Below are 15,846 nucleotides of genomic sequence, written 5' to 3'. Positions count from 1 at the left end.
CTGAAGTTTGACACAGAAAATATGATCTTCATGCTTGTTCAGGGTCTATGGCTAAAAGTATTAGAGGCAGAGGATCAGCAGGGCTGCCAGGCAACTGGTATTGTTTAAAGGGAGATAAATATGGCAGCCACCATATTCCTCTCAGTTCAGGTGCCCTTTAACTGTTTACGAATAGGGCTGCAGACTACAAAAAGTTGTAATGTTGCATTTAAAATATATCTGTGCTTTTATTTACAGACAGGAACTAGCTTTTGCAAATGAGCCACAAGTGCCCTTTATGTTCTAGTTTGTGAATTGGAACTGCCTAAAAATATAGATAGGGAACTTTACAGTAGACCAGAAAAATGAGAATTTGGCATTGCTTATGGATAGCATTTATTTTTTTCAAATACCCCCAAACTTATTTAATTTTCACCAGATATACAGAAATATAATGTATACATACATTACATGCAAACTAAAGCCTTACCTATTACTACAATACACAGAAAATATGAATACATTTATGGAAAACATCATTACTTACTCAATAGTTGCCTCTAGCTCAGAAAGCGTATGCCTAAAGTTTGTAATTGATTTTTCCTGTAAAACATTGCAAAGTGTTTTAACGTAAAACTGTTAATACAGATGTATGGTTATATCTTCTGTATCTGAAGTACTGGTACACTAAAGGTGTCGACAGACATCAATTTTCCCCGGCAGATTCGATCACTGTGATCGATGCCCCACAGAGATCAATGACCAAACATGGCCCCCCCGATCCTAATTTCTAGTGTTGTCCGTTCGAAATCAAGCAAACCTGTTGATTGGTACAGCAAAAAAGATCTCGAAAGGGGAAGGGTCAGAAGCCAAATGCACCCAGGTCCCAACCCATTGCAAATAGTGCTCCCTGGGCCCCTTTAGAGCGTTGACAGTGGAGAACACTCACCTGTCTGTTGGCACACTCCTCCTGTGCCCCCCCCCTCCCTCCCAGTGCACTGGTTCCTCATATGTTATGTGACTATGTACATGCCGCGGGGTCACAGGGGAAAAGGCAACCAGCATGGATGGATAGAGACAGGACACGGGAGGAGCGTGTCAGTGCACAGGTGAGAGTACTCTGCTGCTAACACTCTGCAGGGTCCCGAAGGGAGTACTAGATGGGGGGGGGGCAGGGAGAGAATATGCATGAGGGCGGTTCCGTGGACTTTAAATCGATTTCTAAGTGAAATCTATTGAAAATCTATTTGCAGTGTGAGGCAGTAATTGATCAAAATCTGATCAGAAAGGGATCTACCTCTTTATTGAATCTGGTTCCGGTCTGCCAGTGTATGGCCACCTTAAAGAGAATCTGTATTGTTAAAATCGCACAAAAGTAAACATACCAGTGTGTTAGAGGACATCTCCTATTACCCTCTGTCACAATTTCACCGCTCCCCGCCGCATTAAAAGTAGTCAAAAACAGTTTTAAAAAGTTTGTTTATAAACTAACAAAATGGCCACCAAAACAGGAAGTAGGTTGATGTACAGCATGTCCACACATAGAAAATACATCCATACACAAGCAGGCTGTATACAGCCTTACTTCTGAATCTCAAGAGATCACTTGTGTGTGTTTACCTTCTGTCCCCAGCTTCTCTCATGCACTGAACATTACAGGCTTCCTGCAGACAGCTCTGCCTATGTCGTTAATTCCTCAGTATGTGACAGACCAGCTCCTTTCACAGCCTCCAGAGGACAATTTTTATCCAGCTCTCTTCTATCACTGATAAGATAGCAGAGAAGCTGCTGGCTTATGTAAATAAAACACACACTGGAGTGTGCATAGAGGAACAGTTCAACACTGAAGAACTTGGCAGCCTTCCAGACACAGGCCGACAAGTCTGACAGGGGAAAGATGCATTGATTTATTACAGAGATGGTTATAGTAGAAAGAGCTGCAGTAAGCCAGCACACATTAGAATAGGTTTAGGAACTTGTAGGATGGTAGAAAAAACGTTGTAATTTTTGTTACAGAGTCACTTTAGGCCCTACACCTGTGATGTGCTCCACCCTCATCTCCCAGCTGGTAAGTGGGGCTGTCTATCACAGTACCAAGCTAATGAAAATGAACGGGAGGGTAGGTGAAGCCCGACTATGCTCTGACATTAGTATCACTGCTAGGACTGGGCCCCCAAAACTGGACACAGTAAGGTATAATTTGCTAACTGATACCTCTTATTAAATAAACCAGCAGCATGCAGCAGAAGCACCATGCTGGGTGAACACCAGAGCACTGTAGTAACTCCAGACGGCCTACACTGGTCCATCACTTGCATTAGAGTATGAGCGTTTCCTACTGCAAGAAAACAGACCAGTGCAACCAGCTGGAAACTCCATCAGTCTTGTGTTCTCCTGGCAAAGCACTTTTACGGAATCCAGCTCTTAATTCAATAATCCTAGCAGGACATGCTGTACTACTTCCTGTTTCTGCACCACAAGCCTTGGCAGGGTATAATTGGGCCCAGTGCCATGTATAGGAATATGTATGCAGTCACATCTACATTATGTCACATATACAGACACCTTAGGCCTGAATTGACATCTATGTCCAGTCTCCAAGTCTCCATGGAAGTTCAAACACAATGCAGAATAAAGTGGGCGCTGGGATGTATTAGGATTTCATATTTACCTGATCTGCCGTAATTCATTCAACCATGGCTTAATTAGTGGCTGCCTTGCTGAGGGTGTGCTGTGGCAACGCAAGCGGGTTTCCAAAAATTTTCATCAGACTTCGAGAACATGGTCGCAATTAGCTTCCCAAAAAGGGGGGGGGGGAAGGGGGGGGGGGGGGCGAAGCTTTACCCGTGCCCCAATTACATTGAATCAGGAAAGTAATTAACCCTGAGAAGGCCCCCCGGCATTGCAGCATTAAGACTGGCCTGGTATGACAGGCTCTGTCTTTTTACACTGGTGGTACTCTTTAATGAGAAGATGACATAACAGAATAATGTGGTGTGTAATATGTACTGTATTTCAGCTATGTAGATCTTCCTTGATTACACACATACCTTATTTTCTAGGTTATCATCCAGACAAGCAACCCGTTCTGTCTTCTCATCCACAGTTTCCTGCAGTTTATCCTTCTCTTTATCCAGGACAGAAATGGTGTTTCGGAGCATAGCCATTTCAGATGCCTGTGCCAATACCTTTTGATTTAATTCATCTTTAGAAGAAAACAAATTACAAGATGTGAGAAATCCGCTGTAAAGAAAGGCTTTCATTTCCGTCAGCTGCTAAGAGGATTTAAAAAGCGTCACCTCTCTACTGGTGGAAATCAGCCTCCCTGCCATGCTGGTCCTGGTGGGCGTTCTTAATCCACAGTTCTATTTCACACAGATGACATTGCAGCAGAACATGCTGCTAAAAGTGTAATCTGTCCCAAAGCAATATTACTATAATTTACAATTAAATGGTCTCCTGCTTCCAGTAAAAGCTTTAATTGCTGTAGACCTGCCACAGATGGGCAGATCACACTGACAACTGAAGTGCCCTGCCCTCTACAGCAATCAGCAAGCACTGGCATCTAATGCAACAATCCTACCGTTCAATGGGTTTAAAATATGCTCTATACTGAAAGAACAAATACTACACTTTGGGGTTAAATCACAAAAATTACTTATTTATCACCTTAACTGTAAGGAGTGCTAATGCATGAAACAAATAAGGAGAGGTAAATCATGAGTTAAAAAGAAACCGTGACCAAGAATTGAACTTCACCCCAATCAGTAGTTAATACCCCCCTTTTACATGAGAAATCTATTCCTTTTCACAAACAGATTATCAGGGGGCTCTGTTTGGCTGATATTGTGGTTAAACCCCTCCCACAAGAAACTGAGGACCATGGTCCTGGCAGTTTCCTGTCTGTGAACCTTGTTGCATTGTGGGAAATAGCTTTTTACAGCTGTTTCCAACTGCCAAAAAAGCAAGCAGCAGCTACATCACCAGCCAGCAGTAAAAATGTCACCACGTGATGAATGTCAGAATGTAAATCAGGGATTTAAAAGATTTTCAAATGGGCAAACACTGACAATCATTTATACATAATTATTGTAAAAATGAAGCACTTTTTTATTACATGATTTTCACTGGAGTCCCTCTTTAAGTCATTTAAGGAGAGATAAATTGTGAGTTCATAAATAAGGTGAGATCATTTAACAGAAAAGCTTTGTGAATCAGGCCCTTTGTTAACAAAAAGGGGAGAAAAATTGGTGGAAGAGATTGTCTGCCACACTACAAAATCCAATACCCCCTGACTGCAAATCATATGGTATACGACAAGTTACAGTGGTTTGCAAAAGTATTCGGCCCCCTTGAAGTTTTCCACATTTTGTCATATTACTGTCACAAACATGAATCAATTTTATTGGAATTCCACGTGAAAGACCAATACAAAGTGGTGTACACGTGAGAAGTGGAACGAAAATCATACATGATTCCAAACATTTTTTTTTTTTACAAATAAATAACTGCAAAGTGAGATGTGCGTAATTATTGAGCCCCCTTTGGTCTGAGTGCGGTCAGTTGCCCATAGACATTGCCTGATGAGTGCTAATGACTAAATAGAGTGCCCCTGTCTGTAATCTAATGTCAGTACAAATACAGCTGCTCTGTGACGGCCTCAGAGGTTGTCTAAGAGAATATTGGGAGCAACAACACCATGAAGTCCAAAGAACACACCAGACAGGTCAGGGATCAAGTTATTGAGAAATTTAAAGCAGGCTTAGGCTACAAAAAGATTTCCAAAGTCTTGAACATCCCACAGAGCACTGTTCAAGCGAATATTCAGAAATGGAAGGCGTAAGGCACAACTGTAAACCTACCAAGACAAGGCCGTCCCCCTAAACTCACAGGCCGAAAAAGGAGAGCGCTGATCAGAAATGCAGTCAAGAGGCCCATGGTGACTCTGGACGAGCTGCAGAGATCTATAGCTCAGGTGGGGGAATCTGTCAATTATTAGTTGTGCACTGCACAAAGTTGGCCTTTATGGAAGAGTGGCAACAAGAAAGCCATTAACAGAAAAGCATAAGAACTCCCATTTGCAGTTTGCTACAAGCCATGTGGGGGACACAGCAAACATGTGGAAGAAGGTGCTCTGGTCAGATGAGACCAAAATGGAACTTTCTGGCACTATGTGTGGCGGAAAACTAACACTGCACATCACTGAACACACCATCCCCACTGTCAAATATGGTGGTGGCAGCATCATGCTCTGGGGGTGCTTCTCTTCAGCAGGGACAGGGAAGCTGGTCAGAGTTGATGGGAAGATGGATGTAGCCAAATACAGGACAATCTTGAAAGAAAACCTCTTGGAGTCTGCAAAAGACTTGAGACTGGGGCGGAGGTTCACCTTCCAGCAGGACAACGACCCTAAACATAAAGCCAGGGTAACAATGGAATGGTTTAAAACAAAACATATCCATGTGTTAGAATGGCCCAGTCAAAGTCCAGATCTAAAGCCAATCGAGAATCTGTGGCAAGATCTGAAAACTGCTGTTCACAAACGCTGTCCATCTAATCTGACTGAGCTGGAGCTGTTTTGCAAAGAAGAATGGGCAAGGATTTCAGTCTCTAGGGGCTTGATTCACAAAAGAGTGCTAACTGTTAGCACGGCCGTTTTCGCGTGAATTTTTGCATTGCGTGCGATCGCGAATTTTCGCGCGAAAACGATATCGATTTCGCGGTAAAATTCGCGTTTGCGCGCGAAAACGTTATCGTTTCGCGCGAAAATTCGCGATCGCGCGCAATGCGAAAATTCACGCGAAAACGGCCGTGCTAACAGTTAGCACTCTTTTGTGAATCAAGCCCTAGATGTGCTAAGCTGGTAGAGACATACCCTCAAATACTGGCAGCTGTAATTGCAGCAAAAGGTGGTTCTATGAAGTATTGACTCAGGGGGCTGAATAATTATGCACACCCCACTTTGCAGTTATTTTTAAAAAAAAATTTTGGGAATCATGCACGATTTTCATTCCACTTCTCACGTGTACACCACTTTGTATTGGTCTTTCACGTGGAATTCCAATAAAATTGATTCCTGTTTGTGGCAGTAATATGGCAAAATGTGGAAAACTTGAAGGGGGCTGAATACTTTTGCAAAACACTGTATAAGTATGCAGATAAAAACCAAACTTCTAAAAAGGAAAAAAGCACTAACATTATTTGCTGTGAACTGTAGTTTTCATTTAACACTGATTGCAAGCCTTAAAGGAATACTGTTGGGCGCGTCGGGGGAAAACGAAGTGAACTTACCTGGGGCTACTAATGGTCCCCCGCAGACATCCTGCGCCTGCGCAGCCACTCACCGACGCTCCGGCCCCGCCTCCGGTTCACTTCTAGAATTTCAGACTATAAAGTCTGAAAACCGATGCGCCTGTGTTGCCGTGTCCTCGCTCCCGCTGATGTCACCAGAAGCGTCCTACGGTGGCCCAGTATGGTCTTTGCCTGCGCAGTACGCTCCTGGTGACATCAGCGGGGCGAGGACACGGCAACGCAGGCGCAGTGGTTTTCAGACTTTATAGTCTGAAATTCCAGAAGTGAACCGGAGGCGGGGCCGGAGCATCGGTGAGTGGCTGCGCAGGCACAGGACGTCTGCGGGGGACCATTAGAAGCCCTGGGTAAGTTCAACTCATTTTCCCCTGACCCCCCTACAGTATTCCTTTAAAGTGAACCAGAGACAAAGCACCTTCATGTTTTTTACCATATATATCAGTGGGAACATTAGAGAAAACACCTACCCTGCTCTCTGTTTCATTCTTTACAGTTCAGCATGCTACTAATCAGCCCTGTTTAAATCCCCAACTGAGCATTCCGTCTGGCTTTGCTCAGGAATCATAGTTGAGTCTGTCTTCTCTGATGTCTTTTCAAGCCCAAGCCTGTCCCCTTGTGGCTCTGCTATAATGACTCAGCTATAATGATTCCTGAGCAAAGCCAGACTGAATGCTCAGTCGGGGATTTTATCAGGGCTGATAAGAAGCAGGGTGAACAGTGAAGAATGAAACAGAGAGCAGGGTACGTGTTTTCTCTAATGTTCCCACTCATATATATGTGGTAAAATACATGAGGGTGCTTCGTCTCTGGTTCACTTTAAGTAGCAGGCCCATACACTCATCAACACTCATTTGATGCCTTGCAGGTTTGATTCATCTGCTGGGAATGGATTCCCCAAAATGTCGTAACGATCGATTTCTTTGTATTGGTTTTTAACTTGCCCCCTAGTACTTCGTTCCAACTCTTTGTAGTATGCAAGGAGCTGGTCGAATCAATTATCCCCCATGTGTCTGGTTCAGCCCTGGATGGGAGGAGTTTTCTGTATATAGGTCACTTCCTGTCTTGTTTCTGGTGAGTTATGACTAAGGACCCATGTGTCTGAAATGCATCAGCTACCACCAGGCTGTCTTTTGGATGTACCAATAAAGCTATCTAGATTGTATCCACACACGGTGTGTTGCGGGCATGTTCCCAATTTTAACTATAGTTTTGATTTTTATATAGATAAAGTACCTATTCTTTCCTCCAATGCTACAACCTCTTCTTGGGTTAACTGTACTTCATTGGATTTGACACTGAGGCGATGCTGGAGATCTTCCATAGATTTTTGAAGTTGCTCATTAAGCAGCCTAAATCACATGTCATGGAAGAAATAGATGTGCTTGTATTAGAATGCATGTCTATGTAGGATGTGGAAAAGCAGCCAATCAGTCACTCACCTCAAGGATCTCAGCTCAGCTTTATACTGGGAAGTATCATCTAGTGTCTGAGCCAGATTAGCTGACTGTGATCGATTCACATTTTCCAAAGATGAGATTGTTTCTTTCAGCTCAGAAATAGTGGTTTTGAGTTCAAAGCGCTCAGTTTCCAGCTAAAAGGTAAATTAATAGACAGGAATTTCAAAAAAGTGAAAATCTAAGCCCATCTTACAGATATTAAACTAATAAACAGATATTAGTTTGGTCCAGAGTATGCTGTAACTCTAAAAATTGGTTAGGCATCAGAAGAAGGTGGGTTATGGGTTAGGCATCGGTAGTGGGAGGGTTATGGGTTAGGCTTCGGTAGTGGGAGGGTTATGGGTTAGGCTTCGGTAGTGGGAGGGTTAGGCATCGGTAGTGGGAGGGTTATGGGTTAGGCATAGGTAGAGGGAGGGTTATGGGTTAGGCATAGGTAGAGGGAGGGTTATGGGTTAGGCATCGGTAGAGGGAGGGTTATGGGTTAGGCATCGGTAGAGGGAGAGTTATGGGTTAGGCTTCGGTAGTGGGAGGGTTAGGCATCGGTAGTGGGAGGGTTATGGGTTAGGCATCGGTAGAGGGAGGGTTAAGGGTGAGGCATCGGTAGAGGGAGGGTTATGGGTAAGGCATCGGTAGAGGGAGGGTTAAGGGTGAGGGATTGGTAGAGGGAAGGTTATGGGTTAGACATCGGTAGAGGGAGGGAGGGTTATGGGTTAGGTATCGGTAGAGGGAGGGTTATGGATTAGGTATCGGTAGAGGGAGGGTTATCGGTTAGACATCGGTAGAGGAAGGGTTATGGATTAGGTATCGGTAGAGGGAGGGTTATCGGTTAGACATCGGCAGAGGAAGGGTTATGGATTAGGTATCGGTAGAGGGAGGGTTATCGGTTAGACATCGGTAGAGGAGGGTTATGTATTAGGCATCGGTAGAGGGAGGGTTAGGCATCGGTAGAGGGAGGGTAATAAGTTAGGCATCGGTAGAGGGAGGGTTATGGATTGGGCATCGGTAGAGGGAGGGTTAGGCATCGGTAGAGGGAGGGTTAAGGGTGAGGCATCGGTAGTGGGAGGATTATGGGTTAGGCATCAGTAGAGGGAAGGTTAAGGGTGAGGCATCTGTAGAGGGATGGTTATAGGTTAGGCATCGGAAGTTGGAGGGCTATGGGTTAGGCATCGGTAGTGGGAGGGTTATGGATTAGGCATCGGTAGTGGGAGGATTATGGGTTAGGCATCGGTAGAGGGAGGGTTAAGGGTGAGGCATTGGTAGAGGGAGGGTTATGGTTTAGGCATCGGTAGAGGTAGGGTTAAGGGTGAGGCATCGGTAGTGGGAGGATTATGGGTTAGGCATCGGTAGAGGGAGGGTTAAGGGTGAGGCATTGGTAGAGGGAGGGTTATGGTTTAGGCATCGGTAGAGGTAGGTTTAAGGGTGAGGCATCGGTAGTGGGAGGATTATGGGTTAGGCATCGGTAGAGGGAGGGTTGTGGGTTAGGCATTGGTAGAGGGACGATTAAGGGTGAGGCATCAGTAAAGGGATGGTTATAGGTTAGGCATCGGAAGTTGGAGGGTTATGGGTTAGGCATCGGTAGTGGGAGGGTTAGGCATCGGGAGTGGGAGGGTTATGGGTTAGGCATCGGTAGTGGGAGGGTTAGGCATCGGTAGAGGGAGGGTTAAGGGTGAGGCATATATATATATATATATATATATATATATATATATATATATATTTGTAAAAAAAAATCTGAAATTATCTTTCCTCAGAAACTTTTGAAGAATTGTTATATAATAAAGTTAGGGACAATAGAACTATGATCCTTAAATATACAGATTGTTCCAGTGACAGTAATAATAATTTCGGAATTCTTTTGGCATTCTGTCAAGAAATTATATCTAAACTCAGTGGTACCTACAAATAGGCAGCAGTGAATGTTTACATAAAATGGGCCCTGAAAAGCTAACATGAGAGCTTCACAGATGTGTTGGCAGTACAGATACATTATTTCAGATTTTTCTTGTGTACATCATTATTGCTAGATAGTATAAACAGTAACATAGCTGTAACATTCTACAGAAACTGTTTTGTAAAGTCTCACTTGAGTGGGTCTACATAGTACTGTATAGGCATTTTATAGCTTTGGTAGAGCTTGGGGCAGTTCAACATTCAAACCCTCAAAACACTGCCTACCTTCCGTACCCACCACCTTCATAATAAAATGATCTCTTGAAAGACTTCAGTTGCACAAGAAGGAACAGACGGTTTGTAGCAAGTAGCCTTCCAATAAAGTGATAGTTACCATGTGTATTGAGCTTTCCAGATCAGATATTCTTTGACTCATTTTAAATCTTTCTGTTGTAGAAACCTCTTGCAGAGCCTGAAAGATAATGGAAAATAAAATAAAGCCATCTCATACATACAGAGCTGTAAAGTCGGTACAAAAATCTTCTGACTCCAACTCCAACTCCTCAGTTTATGAAACCACCGACTCAAATCCCGACTCCAGGCACCCAAAATAGCTCTGACTCCTCGACTCCGACTCCCTAGTCTAATACTTACCAAGGCTGTGGATATTGTACACAAATCATCCGACTCGGACTCCCGACTCCTCAGTTTATGAAATCAGACTCCGACTCCAACTCCAAGTGCCCAAAATTGCTCCGACTCCTTGACTCCGACTCTACAGACCTGCATACATATAACCAAATGTGCTCACTTGGACATGCCTTCCAAAGTGAACTAAACACATTTGCATTTTACTGCAGGACCCAATGTGCCCGTTCCCAATCCAGCCAAACTGCTCTGGTAGCAGCTTTGCATCACTTAGGTAGAAGCTCTGTTAGTATGTTTACATGAAGGGCAATTATATTAACCCAAAACAAATGCCACACTTCAGACTCATGCAGTTTTCCCCAACCCTGTCCTCAAGGCCCACCAACAGTACTGTTTTGTGGAAAACCAAAGATGGCAGTTAATCAGCTCTGCTGAGACACTAATTACCTTAATTGTGGTTATGTGTGGTTTCCTGCAAAACATGCACTGTTGGTGGGCCTTGAGGACAGGGTTGGGGAACGCTGTAAGAAAACACGCTCAATCATCATTGAAATAGCCTTCAACTCTTTTTGTAACCCACGGATCATTTTATAACAAATCACAAGTATTTGGTATATTTTCCAGTACATTTTACCGGCTATTCACTCACATAACACACAATGTAAGAGAGGTGCAAGCCACACAGCTCATGCTGAGGAGCACCTGCAATATATTCACAGGTTTACAAACAGTTTGAAAGGAATAAATGCTTGGCCGAAATGAGCTCTTTGAATCAACCACCTATCAAATTCCCCAAACTATTTGATCATGGTGAAAAATTCTGGATGATTTTAACCACTTGCTGTTTTTAAGACAGGATATGTATGTCCTCTGAAACTTCTAAAGCCTTAGGGGAGTACATTTTTTTTTAATTTTGCTACTAATAAGAACAGCATGCATGCTTGCAAAAATGAAACACAAATTCTTGGCAAAAGTAAAAGAAAATATCCCAAAGAAAGTCTAGTATGTCCCCAAAAAGTGTGTGTGTGTGTGTGTGTGCGTGCGTGCGTAAAAACAATCTCTACTGGTGAATAGAGTGGGGCCGAACCTCCGATTTTAGGTTCGCGAACTTCCGCGTGAGGTTCGGTTCGCGTAAAAGTTCGCAACCGCAATAGACTTCAATGGGGATGCGAACTTTGAAAAAAAAAAATTATGCTGGCCACAAAAGTGATGGAAAAGATGTTTCAAGGGGACTCTAACACCTGGACCCCCAGGTGGAGGAGTGGGATACATGCCAAAAGTCCCCGGGAAAAATCTGGATTTGACGCAAAGCAGCGTTTTAAGGGCAGAAATCACATTGAATGCTAAATGACAGGCCTAAAGTGCTTTAAAACATCTTGCATGTGTATACATCAATCAGGTAGTGTAATTAAGGTACTGCTTCACACTGACACACCGTGTAACGCACCGCAAACAGCTGTTTGTGTAGTGACGGCCGTGCTGGACTGGTGCGCACCATGGCAAGAGTGCAGGTTTTGGTGGCTTTACAGCCCATATGGTCGTCTGGCTGATGTAGCTGAATGACAGAACAGTGACTGTCCAGCTGATCAAATTTGGTCTGACCACAATGAGGCAACGACCTTATTATCGTGGGTGTGCCCCCCGAGACACTCATCTAGGCGCCGGTCATTGCTTCATTGTGATACGCAAGCCCCTTCGCCACGGCAAGGTAATGATCACGAAGGGGAATGGGCGCATGTACATGCCTTTTCTTTTGTTGTTGCAGCTGCCCGCAGTGCAGCCAGAAAAATTAGGCAGTCATGTACACGCACCAGAAAATTTATTACAGCGGCCGCTGCTAGCAGCGGCCTAAAAAGTTCAGCAATCCGCCTGGAGTCCCGGACCCTGTTGGTGGTGGCGGAGAAGGTAGTCAAGCGGCCTGCAGGCAGACATGCTGTGTGGAGGGACTGGGAGCGACTTAGTCTTCTTGGGGCAGGCCAGGCAGCCAGTCACACGGCGTGCAGGCAGAGATGCTGTGTGTGCGGGGACTGACTTAGTCTTGGGGCGGGCAGCAGCCCTCCGGGATCCATGCCTCATTCATTTTGATAAAGGTGAGGTACTTAACACTTTTGTGACTTAGGCGACTTCTCTTCTCAGTGACAATGCCTCCAGCTGCGCTGAAGGTCCTTTCTGACAGGACGCTTGCGGCAGGGCAGGAGAGAAGTTGGATGGCAAATTGGGACAGCTCTGGCCACAGGTCAAGCCTGCGCACCCAGTAGTTCAAGGGTTCCTCATCTCTGTTCACAGCAGTGTCTACATCCACACTTAAGGCCAGGTAGTCGGCTACCTGCCGTTCCAGGCGTTGGTGGAGGGTGGATCCGGAAGGGCCACGGCGAGGCGTTGGACTAAAGAACGTCCGCATGTCCGACATCACCATGAGATCGCTGGAGCGTCCTGTCTTTGACTGCGTGGACACGGGAGGAGGATTAGTGACAGTGGTACCTTGCTGGCGTTGTGCTGTCACATCACCCTTAAAGGCATTGTAAAGCATAGTTGACAGCTTGTTCTGCATGTGCTGCATCCTTTCCACCTTCAGGTGAGTTGGTAACAGGTCCGCCACTTTGTGCCTGTACTGAGGGTCTAGTAGTGTGGCCACCCAGTACAGCTCATTCCCCTTGAGGTTTTTTATACGGGGGTCCCTCAACAGGCAGGACAGCATAAAAGACGACATCTGCACAAAGTCGGATCCAGATGTACCATCCATCTCCTCTTGCTCTTCCTCAGTGACGTCACGTAAGTCAACCTCCTCCCCCCAGCCGCGAACAATACCACGGGAAGGTTGAGCGGCACAAGCCCCCTGCGACGCCTGCTGCGGTTGTTCTCCTGCCGCCGTCCCCTCCTCCTCCTCCCCCAAAAGAAACACCTTGCTCATCATCCTCTGAGTCTGACTCGTCTTCTGCACACGACTTCTCTTCTTCCTCCTCCTCCCCCCTCTGTGCTGCCGCAGGTGTTGAGGAAACAGCTGGGTCTGATGAAAATTGGTCCCATGCCTGTTCCTGCCGTAACTGTTCCTGGTCACGCTCATTCACAGCTTCCTCTGCCACTCTACGCACAGCACGCTCCAAGAAGTAAGCGTAGGGAATCAAGTCGCTGATGGTGCCTTCACTGCGGCTCACCAGGTTGGTCACCTCCTCAAACGGCCGCATGAGCCTGCATGCATTTCTCATCAGTGTCCAGTTGTCGGGCCAGAAATGCCCACAGAACTTCCTGGCCTGCTTCAGGACATCCGCTAAGCCAGGGTACTTTGACACAAATCTTTGAACAACTAGATTCATGACATGTGCCATGCAGGGTATGTGTGTCAGCTTCCCCATATGCAAAGCGGCAAGGAGATTGCTGCCGTTGTCGCACACCACGTTGCCTATCTCCAGGTGGTGCGGGGTCAGCCACTCATCCACCTGTTTCTTAAGAGCAGCCAGGAGAGCTGCTCCAGTGTGACTCTCCGCTTTGAGGCAAGACATGTCTAAGATGGCGTGACACCGTCGTACCTGGCATGCAGCATAGGCGCTGCGGAGCTGGGGCTGTGTAGCTGGAGAGGAGAACTGCCACTCAGCCAAGGAGGAGGAGGACAGCGAAGAGCATGTAGCAGGAGGAGAGGAGGTGGCAGGAGGCCTGCCTGCAAGCCGTGGAGGTGTCACAATTTGGTCCGCTGCGCCCTGCTTGCCATCGTTAACCAGGTTGACCCAATGGGCTGTGTACGTAATGTAGCGGCCCTGCCCGTGCTTGGCAGACCAGGCATCCGTGGTCAGGTGTACCCTTGACCCAACGCTCTTCGCAAGAGATGACACCACTTGCCTCTCAACTTCACGGTGCAGTTGGGGTATGGCCTTTCTAGAAAAATAAGTGCGGCCTGGCATCTTCCACTGCGGTGTCCCGATGGCCACAAATTTACGGAAGGCCTCAGAGTCCACCAGCCGGTATGGTAACAGCTGGCGAGCTAACAGTTCCGCCACGCCAGCTGTCAGACGCCGGGCAAGGGGGTGACTGGCCGAAATTGGCTTCTTCCGCTCAAACATTTCCTTCACGGACACCTGACTGCTGCTGTGGGCATAGGAGCAGGAACCGCTCAAGGGCAGAGGCGGAGTGGAGGAGGGTGCCTGTGAAGGTGCAAGGGAGAAAGAGGCAGAAGCAGATGATGCACCTGAAGGAGGAAGAGGAGAAGGAGGGTGACTTTTCTTTTGTGTGCTGCTGCTGCTTTTGCTCAGGTGGCCATCCCATTGCTGTTTGTGCCTTTTCTCCAGGTGCCTTCGTAAGGCACTTGTCCCTACATGAGTGTTGGCCTTTCCACGGCTCAATTTTTGTTGGCAGAGCGAACAGATGGCTTTGCTCCGATCTGAGGCACACACATTAAAACATTTCCACACCGCTGAGCCACCCTGGGATGTGGGCACTATGGGGACCTCAGCAGCTGATGCTGAAGGGCAAGTTGGCTGGCTGTACATAGGTGGCGATACATGGTGCCGGACACTGCCACCAGCTGTTTCTGACGAAGAGCTGCCCCAGCTTCTTTCAGCAACTTCTCTCCTCCTACTACTCTCTGACTCCCCCTCTGAACTGTCCCCCTCTTCATCTCCTCTATTGGGAACATACAGAGGATCCGTATCATCGTCATCATCGTAATCATCCTGCCCAGCTTCGCTTGCCTCAGAAAAATCCAAACATGCACCATCAGTAGGTCCTTCATCCTCCTCACACGTTACATCCATAGTGTTGTCGCGTAACTCAGACATATGAGCTGGTGAAAATTCATCTGGCTGTAACAACAATGGCTGTGCATCAGTGATTTCACCACTAAATAATTCTTGCGAAGTGTCAAATGCAGCGGAAGTGGTGCTAGTAGTAGCGCTGGTGGCTGAGCAAGATGAGGTGTTCTGTGTCGCTAAATACTCAACCACGTCCTGACAATCTTGGGAGGTGATGGGACGTGCCTTCTTCCGAGCACTGTACTGTGGGCCAGGTCCACACGAAATTACATTTACACGACCTCGCACAGACCTGCCGGGTGGCCTTCCACTGGCTCTGGCACTACCTCTTCCTCTACCTGTTTTGTCCATATCGGGTATGCACGGAGTGGTATATCACACTGCGTGCACTCACGTAGGTAGGTGGGTTCACTTAACTGCACAGGTATGCGCACTGATGCGGTGGGTTCACTGAACAGAACAGGTATGCAGTGGCGGGTTCACTGAACAGAACAGGTATACAGTGGCGGGTTCACAGAACAGGTATGCAGTGGCGGGTTCACTGAACAGTACAGGTATGCAGTGGCAGGTTCACTGAACAGAACAGGTATGCAGTGGCAGGTTCACTGAACAGAACAGGTATGCAGTGGCAGGTTCACTGAACACAACAGGTATGCAGTGGCGGGTTAACTGAACAGGTATACAGTGGCGGGTTCACTGAACAGAACAGGTATGCAGTGGCAGGTTCACTGAACAGGTACACAGTGGCGGGTTCACTGAACAGAACAGGTATACAGTGGCGGGTTTACAGAACAATTATGCAGTGGCAGGTTCACTGAACA

General features: G+C 46.4%; 1 protein-coding gene across 4 annotated transcripts in view; it reads right to left on the bottom strand.

Annotated features, from left to right (window-relative positions):
• CEP135 (centrosomal protein 135) overlaps positions 1-15,846 on the bottom strand; it is a 102,272-nt gene that overhangs the window by 36,666 nt on the left and 49,760 nt on the right. For all 4 annotated transcript variants that reach the window (XM_068278582.1, XM_068278580.1, XM_068278579.1 and 1 more), the window contains 5 exons: positions 10,030-10,107; positions 7,728-7,879; positions 7,522-7,637; positions 3,030-3,184; positions 527-582 (listed from right to left, as the gene is read on the bottom strand). In XM_068278582.1, the coding sequence (XP_068134683.1) occupies positions 527-582; positions 3,030-3,184; positions 7,522-7,637; positions 7,728-7,879; positions 10,030-10,107 (557 nt within the window). The remainder of the gene's footprint in view (positions 1-526; positions 583-3,029; positions 3,185-7,521; positions 7,638-7,727; positions 7,880-10,029; positions 10,108-15,846) is intronic.

The sequence above is a fragment of the Hyperolius riggenbachi genome, chromosome 1, assembly GCF_040937935.1.
Source record: "Hyperolius riggenbachi isolate aHypRig1 chromosome 1, aHypRig1.pri, whole genome shotgun sequence".
Taxonomy (NCBI): Eukaryota; Metazoa; Chordata; class Amphibia; order Anura; family Hyperoliidae; genus Hyperolius; species Hyperolius riggenbachi.
This window is presented reverse-complemented; position numbering and strand designations above follow the sequence as displayed.